The sequence below is a fragment of the Girardinichthys multiradiatus genome, chromosome 6 (genome assembly GCF_021462225.1).
Source record: "Girardinichthys multiradiatus isolate DD_20200921_A chromosome 6, DD_fGirMul_XY1, whole genome shotgun sequence".
NCBI classification, from domain to species: domain Eukaryota; kingdom Metazoa; phylum Chordata; class Actinopteri; order Cyprinodontiformes; family Goodeidae; genus Girardinichthys; species Girardinichthys multiradiatus.
The window spans coordinates 27194012-27207099 of NC_061799.1; the positions used below are offsets into that span (position 1 = coordinate 27194012).

General features: G+C 40.4%; 1 protein-coding gene across 2 annotated transcripts in view; it reads left to right on the forward strand.

The window, feature by feature from the left end:
- spidr (scaffold protein involved in DNA repair) overlaps nt 1-13088 on the forward strand; it is a 58459-nt gene that overhangs the window by 4001 nt on the left and 41370 nt on the right. Inside the window, exons 1-4 of one of the 2 annotated variants that reach the window (XM_047367502.1) lie at nt 1831-1848; nt 2141-2376; nt 4157-4266; nt 6674-6893. In XM_047367502.1, the coding sequence (XP_047223458.1) occupies nt 1846-1848; nt 2141-2376; nt 4157-4266; nt 6674-6893 (569 nt within the window). In that variant the 5' untranslated portion in view covers nt 1831-1845. Of the gene's footprint in view, nt 1-1830; nt 1849-2140; nt 2377-4156; nt 4267-6673; nt 6894-13088 lie in introns of those variants that run through there. The other variant, XM_047367501.1, reaches the window with a different exon arrangement.

A 13088-nucleotide genomic window follows, 5' to 3' on the forward strand; every position in this document is an offset into this window, starting at 1 on the left:
GTAACAGGAGCCCATATTTCAGAGTAAACAAAGAATTGTTCTGTTCTGATTCAGATTAAGTCTTTACATCTGTCCTGGTTCGGTGGACTTCCTTGGTAGTGATTGTATGTTCAGCTGTTACACCACTAGGTGGAGTCTACTGCTTTCATTAGAGGCCCTGAAAGCTGCAGTGGTGATAACCTTCTAGAATCTGGTTATGTTGTGTCAAAGTTTCTTAGCTGAGCTAGCAAAAAAATCAACCTCTGGCTTAAAGGGAAGGCATTTTCTATTGCTAACCTCATTCCAAGCAGTTCTTTATGATGTGAAAGATCCTCTGTTTCATAGATGAACGTAGTAACCTTTAACCAATCTGAACGCCAAAGTTTCTTATAATTATTTAATGTGCTGCTATTTAATTTTAAAAAAATCTACTGTGAAAACAGATTTTTAGCAACATTAAATATCCTCTAAATATATGATATAGTGGTTTGATTAGTCTTTTTTTTTTGTCCTATATAAATCTTTTTATTTTTAATGGCACCCTCTATTAATGTCTTAATGTCACTAAACATTTTGTTTTCCTTCATTAATTGCTTTAAACGTAATTGACGAGGATAGAATACTTATAACTAAAGTCCATGTTGGTATGGTTGAAGATTTGGACTGGTTTGTCTTTCTCCGAAATCATTCACAGGAGATGTTTGTTAAAGGCAGGGCTGGCATGGAGAGAATGTACAAGGAGTGGAGAGGGTTGGGGCTCAGGTTCAAGCAAACAGAGTTATACCCTTTTTTTTATTTTAGGTCAAGCTTACATTTAGTTTGAAAGATTTTGGTTAATTACTGCCTTTTTGTAGTTGGCTAAATTGAGGTTTTAAAGATGTCTTCACGGTTATTGCTGGATTAACCGCTTTAAGGCCCACTGAAAATCGCCCCCCAAAAAACGAATGCATATAACCAGTAACTTGTGCTGAAATGTCTGAGTTTGGAGCCTGCATGTTGAGAGGAAGCCTGTTGACAGATTGACATCGCTCCCACAGACCTTGGCGACTTCCTCTCACAATTTTCATTTGCTGCTATCGGCTTTATGGGGTCAAAAAGATTTGAGATCCCCTAACAGGAGGTTTGTGGTTAGAATGTGGAACCTTTAAGGTCAGACTTCTTCAAATCTAGACACTTTAAGTTTATGCATTAAACAGTTTTAGCAAGGGAAATAAGTGAATATTAGTTAATGGAAACAGTTTATTCTTTGTAGAGCAAATATTGACTTAATTCACTGCAGCGTTATGTACAAGTTGACATTTACTTTATAAATAAACCTCCTTGTGCATTAAAAATTGTAAATCAAGCCAGATCCAGCTGGATATGAAGAGGGAAGGTCCTAATAGGCGGCAGAGTTTATTACTCCTGATAAATGCCTGGCTGACTCAGTCGGTGCTCGCCTGTCAGACTTGGTGTTATTGTAGTTGCCGCTGAAAGTGGACAGGCGGAGCCAGCCAGGCGACTTTGCATGTGAGGGGAATTTTACGAGGGAAGCCGTCTCCCAGATGAAGCGTGTTGCTCGTTCTGATTCCTAAAAACACTCTGAACAAAGAGGTCAAAATATTCCAATTCCTTCTGTGGCAGAGCAGGACCACAGGTGTAGTTTTACTACTGTTTGTTCTGGACAGAAAAAAACCTGCAAGTGGATGGGGCTGTGCAGAGCTGTCCGCTTACAATGCTTTCAGTGCTGGGTGAAAACATTGTTGAACCCAGGCCAGGAACACAGTGTTCCTTTTTCCCTGTGGCTGGTTAGCGGTGACGTCTGCTGGCACTTTGCCTACCAGGGTCAAGTTGATTCAAAAAAGAGAACAGAATGGCTGACATCTCATGGTATGCTGGTCTTGTCTGCACATGACAGGAACTCAGGTTCTTGTGGATTTTTCCATGTGAACAGATTTCCTCTAGTGTACTGAACAGTGATGCAGCAGAAAAAGTTTGTTTGGTTACCTTATCTTGTGGATTTATCACTGTGACAGTATTTCAGTGTACCATATCCATGTTTTTCATTTAAGTACTGTTCATTTGCTACTAGTGAGACATGTCTTAATCAGCTTCTAAATTCTGTTTATTTTTGTTTTGCTGACTCATTATAAATTTCATATCCTGTACTCTGTTCCTATAGACGAATGAGCTAGAGATCTCAGGTTATGTGTCCGATGGAGATGATATTGGCAGCACGCTCACATCGAGCAAACTGGACTCTGAGATTTTTCCACTCCAAACTGACGAGGGCAGCAAAAAGTCTGTCTGTGACTGGCTGAGATCTGCACAGGCGATGCTGCAGACGCCTCAAAAGCCAATTGACAGGCAGTCCAAGACCCCAGAAGACTCCACCAAAAAGAAAAGAAAGTTTAAAAGGTGTGAATTGTGATGTGTTTTTTTTTTTTTTTTTTGCGTCTCATGGGGAAATTATTGTTCGCACGATTTCGGTCAAACTCTTTTTAATTGTACTAAAAAAGGGACCTTTTGGAGAAGTCATAATTTTTCATAAAGTTGTCAAATTTTGGTGTGAAATCTTTCTAATCTTGACACATTATAACCACAAACTTCAGTGTGTTTTGTGGGATTTATTTAAACGGCACACGTTGCGCCATTGTGAAGTGAAATAAATGTAAATATAAATTTTCCCTGAAAAAACACAAACCTATAAAAAGGTGGGGTGCATTTGTTGGCATTACATCTTTCTATGAGCTTTGCACATCTAAAGATTGAACTCATTGCCCATTATTCTTTGCAAAATAGCTTAAGCTCATTCAGAATTGATTAATGACCTCTGTAAACAGCGGTTTTGAAATTTTGCTACCGTTTTATCAGTGTGATTTAGGCCGTTACATAAATATGCTTAAAATCATTCCACTGTAGCTCTGGCTGTATTTTTAGGGTGTTGGTTCTGCAGGAAGGTGAACCTTTTGAACTGGATGGTGAAGCTAACAGTTTTTCTCCCAGCATTGCCCCATATTTAGCTCCATCCCTTTCTCCTATCAGTGCTGACCCGCTTCCCTGTTCTTGTTGAAGAAACGCAGCCCTTTAGCACGGTGTTGCCACAGCTGGGTTTTCATGGTGGACAATTGTATATACACAGTGTCACACATAGACCAAAAGGATCAGCTGTGGTATCAGCAGAGCAGAGCACCTTCTACCACAGGTTTTCTGTGCTAAATGTCTTGTGGTAAAAGACATTTTTTTATTGCTTTTAGTTAACAATGGCTTTCTGCTTACCAATCTTTCAAAAAAGCCAGATTTGTGACAACTATTCCTCTTAATCTACAGTGTGTATTATTGCAGCTCCTCCAAAGTTACTATGGGCCCCTTGGCTGCTTCTCTGATTAATGCTCGGCTTGGCCAGCTTGTTGGGTTCGGGTGAGCGGCCATGTCTTGGTAGGTCTGCTGTTCTTTTGCACAGAGCTCTGTGAGATGTTCAAAGCTTGGGATATAGTTTTATAACCTAGCTCTACTTAGAACTATTTCACAACTTTCACACAGGTACAGTCTTATTACTTGTTAGGACCCTTCTGCAGCCAGTTGGACCAGGTTTCATTTAGGGGTGTGAAAGTGAAGGGGGCTTAATACAAACGGATGCCACACATTTCGATTTTTATATGTAAAAAAGAAAAATTGTACATTTTCTGTTTCCGCTTCACAATTATGAGTTACTTTGTGTTAATTTATTTTCTTGTATAATCCTTGACAAAACACACTGAGGTTTGGGGTTGTAACCTGACAAAATGTTAAATATGTATGAACACTTTAAGTAGGAAAAGATATTGTCTTAAATGAAGCCATTTGCTGTATAAACTGTGTTACAGTATATTGCTTCATCATAGGAACAAGCAAATTCAACAAAGGCGAGACATATTGCTTTGTGCCAGGTGACAGTCAAACTTTGATTGCAATGTTTCCACTGCAGAAGGGATGATGAAAGGGACACCTGGTGTCATCATGTGGGTGCTAAATGTCGTTTAAGCCCAACAATCTGACAGATGGCTATCTGCAGGCTTGTTCCCTGCATCAGAAAGGCTTTTATTTCTCTTTTAAACAAACAGATCTGCTCGAGCATTGGTTAGGTCATATGTTCTGTGTGAGTTTATCACATTACATCATCTCTCCGTGTGTGTTTGTGTGTGTGTTTGTTCCACAGTGGAGGTCTGGCAGAGAGGCTGAACCGACTTCAGTGCAGGCAGAGGTCAGCTATCAGTTTCTGGAAGCACAAGTCCATCTCTGACACCTCAGCAGCAGCGACCACAACAGGTGAACCACGTTAACACACACCTACAGTGTAATGGAGATCAGGATCTTGAACGTATATGTCCCTGAATCACTGTTTAAGTTCAGCGCTGAACTCTGATTCATGAGTGGGATGAAGACCATCTCTAAGTGGGCGGTTTCTTCTTTTTTTTTTTTTCTCATAAACTCCTCTTCTTCATTTTCCTTTTACAAACATGATAGTATGGAGGGGCCGCTTGAAGGAAGTGCTGACTGCAGTTCGATTACTGTGACTCTTAGCTGTGAACTCACAATGTAGGTGACAGGAAGCTGCTTGCTTAGTTCATGTTTTTTTTTTTTTTTTTTTTCATTTTTCCTTTCCGTGGTAAACTAAACCACTAGTGTATTCAGGGTCTTAAGTACCTCCTCATTTTAGGACACAAGCTTACTCAAAGGTGACAGTTGACTATGGAAAAACTAAACACCCTTCAGATACAGCTTGTGGGCATTCAAAGGGTTAAACGGAGGATGAAGAATGTGTTGATTTACTCTTACTTGACCTCATTTTGGAGCATTATCGGTGTTTGATTTAATCTGTTTGGGTCGAGCTCTTATACAGTTAAAGTCACTTGGCTTATGTCAAGCTTTAGAATATAAACTTCTACATGTGTTATAACACTCATTTTTTTTTTTGACAACTTCATCGTTTTTATCTGACTCACTTTATGACTAATATTTAACAATAACAGCAATGTTGTCCAGCTGGACCATGCTGGTAGAGGATACATGTTTATAATTGCTGTAAAATACCTGTGTGTACCTTAAGCATGCTCACATACATGTATGATATATTTTGTTTCTCTGTGCAAGATGAAGTGCTGAGGTACAGCGTCTTGCAAAAGTTTTCATGCTTCCTTTTTGTCACATAACTACAAACTTGAAGTTTAAAGCAGGTTTAGGTTATAAAACGGTATTCTAAGCTTTGAATATTTTAAAGAGCACTGTTCAGTCCATAAAAGGCAAAGACAAACCAAGACATGGCTGACCCGCCCTAAACTAATAGGCTGGGCAAGGTGGGCGAACCTGTTGACAGAGCTACTATTAGTTGTGCTCTTCACGAATCTCGGTTGTATGAAAAAGTGGCATTAAAAAAGCTATTGTTGAAGTACAGTTTGCTGCCACCTATGTAAGGAACCACAGCAAATGTTTGGAAGAAGGTGCTCTGGTTACATGAGACCAAAATGGAACTTTCTAGCCTACATGTAAATGCTTGGTGTGACATTAAACACTGCACATTACACAGAACACACCATCTCCACAGTGAGGCATAATGGTGGCAACATCATGCTGCGGGAGCGCTTTTCTTCAGCAGGGACAGGGAATGAGTGGGCCTAGATATAGGCAGTCCTGAAAGCAAACCTGTTGGAGGCTAGAAAACACTGAACTGGGGTGAGGTTTTACCTTTTGGCAGGGCAAGCACCCTAAATATACTGTGAGAACAACAATGAAATGGTTAGAACAAATCATTATCTTCTGTTTGAATGGCCTAGTCAAAGTCGAGATATTAATCCAATTGAGAATCTGTAACCTGAAAATGGATGTTCACAGATGCTCACCATCCAGTCCGACTGAATTTGAGTTATTCTGCAAAGAGGAATAGACAAAAATATTAGTCTCTAGATGTTCAAAGCTGGCAGAGACGTGCGCCAAAAAACTCTCAGCTGTCACTCTGAGGGGCTGATTACAAACACGTGCCATGCTTTACAGACTGGATGTCTGTGATTGTAACACGACAAAATCTGAACAAGTTCAAGGGCTTTGAATACTTTTGCCAAGGCACAGTATGTAGCTGCTCTGAGGATTTTGTCATTTGAAACCTGACGCTCACAGAGCAGAAGAGAAGAGTTAATATTTACAGTATTTTTCCTGTTTGGACGGATGCATGTCAAACATAAGTGCTCTGTAGTAATCTCTCTGATGTGATTTATGACCTTTATATTAACCCCCCCCCCCGCCCCTTCTCTCGCCGTTAGCATATCCACGCAATGAAAGGCTGTGGCATTACCCTCTCATGCTGTTTTTTTTTATTTTTTTTATTTGTATTAAAGCTGTCAAGTCTACAGACTAATTTTTAGAATTGCTGTCCTATCTTCGTTTGATTTACTGCATGTCTGCAAGGCTTTGCCCCTCCTGTTTATCTTTATGACAATTTGGGCTAAACGCACACTCAGCATTGTGGTAAAATTCCATATATTTGCCCTGGGACCTACTGGGATTTACTGTCTTTCATTTCCAACTCAGACAGTTAGGCAGTGCAGGTTCTTCTGATTCTAAAAGTGAATTATTCTTGTAGCACGTAGTGAGTCCCCCAGAGAGCAGCAGTCTGCAAGAGTCTTGGTACACTCTGTACACAGGCACTTAACATCTGTGTTTTTGTTGCTCTGCTCTCCAGTGGACCAGCCTGGCGTGCTGGTGCTCGAGGTGCTGGAGGTTTATGAGGAGTGCAGCATGCAACTGGCGCACTGCGAGCACCAACAGCCCCCCAGAGATGGCCACCAGCATGGAAACGCCGTCTCCGAGGAAACAACTCAGATGTTGGTGTTATTCAACAGAGAGACAGCAGCTCAGCTCATTCCTGCACCTAGAGATGTCATCCACATATTTCCACCATGGTGAGACTATGTGATCCACTCAACACTCCAAAGTACCATTTAAACTCACATTTCTCTGCTGTTTGGGCTTTGCCGTTAAAAAACATCTGCAGTTTAAAATCTTGCACTGTCAGGTTTGGAGGTTTAAATGTGCCCAGATGTGAATAGTCTAGCATACACTGACTCTCTGAGAGTGTTTTCATACTCAAATCAGTCTTCATTCCACACTTAATGGAAGACAACAAAGCAAGACAGATTTCATCAGTGATACTGACAGTATCTGACAGTGTTCAAGGCCACGTCTCTGCAGCACCTCTATCCCAAGCAGGGCCTTCATGTTTGTCCTACTGCAGCTGGAGCATTAGAATGTGGTACGGATGACGGTTGGAGACGATGTTCGTTTCAGTTTCCTCATAAAGTGCAGGTGAAGTCATCTACCATTTATGCCTGGTTGCTTACGCAGCTTTTGAATGTGGCGTATAGCCAATCAGAAAGCGAGGTCACAGAAACACGGAAGGGAATTACTCTGAACTAATGTTTGATCTCAAGTGAGTTTGTGAGATTTCCCGTCTGACATCTGAATGTTCGACAGTGAAATCTGTTCGTGCGTGGTGTGTTGTGTCTTGCCGTTTGGCTGTACACCACACACTGCAGGACCAAACCTGTTACATCTACTGTCTTTTTTTTTTTTTAGCGTTGCTTATGGGGTCTCTCAGGTTTTGAAAATCAGCCGACAATTTTCAGATCTTGGCGTGTAAACCAGGCATTAGCAGTGTCAATCACGCTCGTGTGTGCGCTGCTCACAACCCTCCCCAGCACAGCATTTACAGTCGTTCAAGCTAAAGATTGCTACTGTGCTGCAGCTGTGCTAATGACAGAGGAACAACCTAACGTTACAGGAAAACTACCAATTTCTTGAGTGGCACCTGCTCAGAAAACAAAGACGGATAAACTGAAGAAGACCAATGACAAAAAACAAGCTGCACATTCACAGCAGGAGTTGTGGAGGGAGGGACCAGTAAGGTGTGCTTGTTCAAATTTTCAGGCTGAATCCAGGTTTTCTCAGAACCCTGAATTCCAGCTTTAACACTCAGTACATTTTAGAATTGGGTGTAAATCTAAATACACATACAGATACGGCTATAATCAGTCAGAAAGGATTTTTAAAAAATCTTTCCTTGAATGGAAGCCCATGTAAATTAGCAGTGGTCAGCAACATACCCCAGCTTTAGTCGGTAGAAAACCACATAAAACATTTACTAGGACGCATGTAATTTCACAAGTGTCTTCCAGCCAATAGTGACTGAGTAGACGCAATGAAGCAGTGAAAACACAAACACTTAAAACTGTGATCCTGTAAGGTATTGTAATAGAAACAAACATTTGAGAAATAGTTGGATATTAGGCTTCTAGTTTTGTGTCATTTCATTATTATCTCAGTATATGAGGTGCAAACTTCACACCAAAGTTGAAAACCCAAAAATGTACATCTTCAGATTTGTTGTGCCATTAAAGCCAAATACATCCTCAACAGTGTTATCAGATGATAAGGTATACTCCTGTTGAGAACTTTGGACCAACAGCTAAAATAATGTCTGGTTTGGCTGATGCTTGACGGGTTATTTTAGATCAAATTATTTTTACATAAATGTGTCTAAAATAGCAACAGAAATAGGGAGTGTGAGAGACGTTGGGAGTTCAGTTGGTTACAGGATCAGTTTCCTGGATTTCCCAGTTCTGTGCTTTTCCTTTCTAAATGATGTCTTGGCTGGCAATCAAACACTTCACAGAAGAAACTTATTGCACAAAGTTACACAAAACAAAACCGAAAATACCTCACGGAGTAAAGAAACCTTCGAAAATAATCATAGAGAGACATTTTCTAAGACTACACAAGTATTTGTTTAAATCTTTAGTTTGAATTGCTTATTGTGTGTTAGTCGTTTTACTATTTTAAGCTTTGAACAGTAAGAACTCAAAGTTCTCAGATGGTGGTGCAGGGGGTGTGGATGTGTTTTGGGGGAGTACTTTGGAGTTGGAGCAAGGCAGCAGTTGACTCCAGCTGTTGGGAGGTTGGGTTTGAATGATCTCTGGAATATCCAGGCTGGCGGATACGAAAGGGCCTCCTCAGTCCTCTGACGTCACGCACAGCTCCAGGGAATTCTTCACATTCCTCTTCCTGGCAGTAGTTAGGTCATTTCCAGAAAACTGGGGAGAAAAAAAGACTAGGATTATTTTCTGGAGCATTTGGGAGTTGGAGAGAGGAGGGAGCCAGAGAGCTGAGATTGAAAACACATGGTGGTTTGAAAGTGTTTCTGTTGCTGCAACATCTCTGTTGTAGAGTAAAGGCTCCTTTTTAAAAAGAGAACAAAAGAGAACTGATCAAATCACTTTTTTTAGGCTAATATCCAGCGTAAAATTTGTCAGCTGCTTTAATGTTTGTTAGGGCAGAAAAAGTTATTTACTTCAATACTGTTTCATAACAGATCAGGTCTAAAGAGGGGAAAAAACAGAGATGAGAGGATCAGCACATCTAGTAAGATTCCTCCACACAGTTTCCTGGACACATGGAGGGTTAAACTCCCACATCATTCCTGCAGAGTAGGTTGGCTCCTCCCACCTCCCACGCCTTGTGAGTGGGCCAAGCCCTGAGCGGAAATACCTGCAGGACTTAATCACCGACAAACTGTGACGGCAGCAGCCGGGCCACTCCTTAACCCCGCTACCTGTCTGGGAATGACAGCTGCCCACTCACCTGTTGACTATGGGGTCACAACTTCCTGTCGGTTTTGTGCTGCTTCTCGTGAACATCACGTTCTGCTCCGCCAATTATCTTTTATGATTAACGATCTTATCCAAGATGTTGGTCTGATGAGCGTCACGTCCCGGCTGTGTCGTTGCATGAGTGTTTGTTTTAGGACTTTATAGAAGCAGGCATATGTAAAGTTTGGCAACACTTTGGAAGCACCTAAAGAGTTACTCATCAAATACCGAGTAGACCGGAAGTTATTTTACAATGAATAGAGCGAACTTCTTGCAAGTGTATCATTTAAAAGTCTAAGCGTTTAAAAAGCAAGCAGTATTTATAGCACTTGATATATAAATATTCTCTTCTTGCTTTCTGTTTCTTGCATTGTTTTTGTTATATGCTAAAATAAATATGAAAACAGGAGAATCAGGTCTCTTGTCGAATAGGTATATTTAGTAGCATTTCTTCAATAAATAAGTACTTTGGTGGTAAAATTGGACAAGAGATGAACTGTAAAATTGTAAATGTGCATTTTATGTTAAAGTGACAAAATATTGATATTGAAGTAGCAAGTTATGTTTACTTGCATTACTGTATTGGGTGATTTTGTTTGTTTTGTTTTATTTTATTTTTGCGGGAAATTTTATTTTATTTAAACACTGTTTAGGTTTTGTTACATTTTTGTACTGTGATGCATCTGAACTACCATTTGTAAATTATAAAAAAAAAAAAAAAAAAGCAAAGTGTATTAAAAAAACTTGCTGTAAAAAAAAAACATTTTTAATAAATAAAATAATAAAACAAATCACTCCAGACACTGATAAAGTGACTGGCTGCTACAGAGGGGGACCTGGACAGTAGTGGGGATCACCTAGAGGGAAACGGCTTTGTTGAAAATCAGCTGCTCATAAAACCTAAGAGAAAGTTTAGTGGATAATATTACTATGGACTGCCTTGCTGTCCATTTTAAATAGTTTATGCAGTTGGATGTACATCAAAATTACTCTGTATGTCTCGCCTATTGCTTTATTTGTCTTGTTGAGATGTTTATATATTTTTTATGGCATCTTTATTTGTAAAAGTGTAAATATAAAAACATTTGTGAGTTACACTTGTTATTGTTCTTTGAGCTTATGAGAAAAATTAGTGTCACAGTAACACTGAATGAGTCATCCAGGTGTTTGTTGCAGATGGATACAGCTGTTACAAAATGTGCCAAGCACATAATAGTGTTAGTAGTAATTGTCTTGCTTGAAGGCATGAAGTGCTGGTGATTTTGTATCTATCAAGGGTGTGTACTACAAATACCCAAATACATCTTGTTTATAGGGGTAAAAAAGTTGTTTATTGACCTGTACTAAAAAGCTGTATTTTGTTGTATTTAAATCTGTTCATAGTTGTAACCAGGGGCATCACTAGGTTTTAAGGACAAGGGGGGCTTAGCCCCAAGAAAATGCACAGGATACAAACGAGCTTAGCGGGCCAGCACAATACTTCTCAAACTGCTAACAAAAACTAAGAAGTTGTTTTTCCCCTTTTTTGGACAGATTTAACAGAGATACCATACTGTGTAAATGTTTTAAGCAACCATTAGATTTTTAATACAGTACAACAACAAACACAGGAAGCATGTTTACAGCATTAGCAAGAAAAAAATCCACATATAGTTACAGTGCCGTATTTTACAAATACTTCTTATTCATTAAGAGCCCACATGTATTATGCAAAATTGTATGCAAAGAGCACTGTGTTATCAGAAAGTACATCATTTTTAAATAACATGACGACTATTGCCAGTTACTTGGTGGGTGGAAGCATCAAAGAATGGTGCCTGTTTTTAAGGGTTGCGAATCTCTCGATCATTCTGTTATTCAGATGCTGAAGCACATCTTTTTCAATTGACATGACTGCAAGACTTTTCTGACCCATTGTTTGACGCAGCCAGGAGTGCAGCCGACGCAGTGCACTAAAGGACCTTTCACATGAATAGCTGCTTACAGGCACTGTTAGGGCAACTTGGTTGGTTGCCTTCAGAGAGGGAAACATGTCTGAATCAAGGAGGTTGTGCACAGACAACATATATGTGGGTGAACATCCAGCCTCTGTTTTCCGAGCAAGAAAGTTTCTGGCCACCAGAACCTCCTCTGTTTTCAGATCAATGCTGTAGTGTTTTCCAAGTTCATTCAAGTGTGATTCACTCAAGAAGTTCTCAGATTTAGGACTGCATGCCCAGGATGCCTTTTAGTAGCCCTACATCTACACTGCAAAATCTTTGCTCAAGCTCACCAACCATCCTATCCACACAAGGGAAAAGTAACTCTTTTTTTTTTCAATGTGTCTGAGTTGTTAAATTCGTTGCGTAAACCTGCAGATGCCTCCAGCACATAATCCTCCTTTTTCCTGTTTTCATGCCTTGTCTTGGCACCTGGTTCAGAGATACTGTGGGCGTGGGACAGGGCTTTGGTTCTCTTATACAGCTCCGTGGCAAATGCGTCTGTGCGTTTTCCCTCAAGTGTGTCACGCACAGCTTGTTTGCAGATCAAATCTTCTGCCAGGTCTAAAGTCTCTTTCTGAAGGAGCTTGTGGAGTCCTTCAGTTACAGACAGAAGTGACTGAAACATCAGTAGTGCATAGACTGCTGAGAACTTCTAGAGCTTTGCTCTCAGACCAAGAGCTACGGGGGTCTAATAGCAGAAAGACACTCAAAGATGGCGGACAAAGTCTCAAGAACTGAACTGATTGATCGCAACCAACATGCCCAACGGGTGTTTGAAAGTTGTACAAGCTCAACCCTTGTCAATCTAAGCCTTGTCTGAGCCTCCATGAACTTATGATGAGTCACCAGGGAGGTGCTGAAGAAAGAGTACAAACACTCCAACAAGTTGAAAATCTCCACAGCTTCTGGGATGGCCTTTCAAGTGTGGCACAACACCAAGTTAAGTTCATGAACATAACAATGCACATAGATAGCTTCAGGATGGAGCCTTCTGAAATGTGCTTGTACACCTCCAGTGGACCCACTTATGACAGCTGCACCATCATATGTTTGTGCTACACACTTAAGTGCTGTAAGACCATTGTTTTGAATCTGCTGCTGCAGCTCATTTGCAATGGACTGGGCATCAAATGATTTTATCTCTGCAAGTGCTTGGAAACGTTCCTTCACTGCCCCCTCTGACACAAAGGGCTAACTGCTCTGATTTTTCATCCCTTGCCTCATCTGCCATGATGGCATAGATTTTGGACTTTGTTATTTCAGATACAATGACACTAGTAACTTCCTGGGCACAACAGTAAATCATCTCATTCTGGGATGTTGCTGAGATATACTGAGCAATTGATGGAGGGTTATGTTTTTGAAGAAAAGGATCAAATTCCTTCAAAAGATCCATGCAAGCAAGAAAATTCCCTCTGTTTGTGCTGTCTCTACCTTCATCATGGCCACGAAAAGGGAGTCCCTGTCTCCC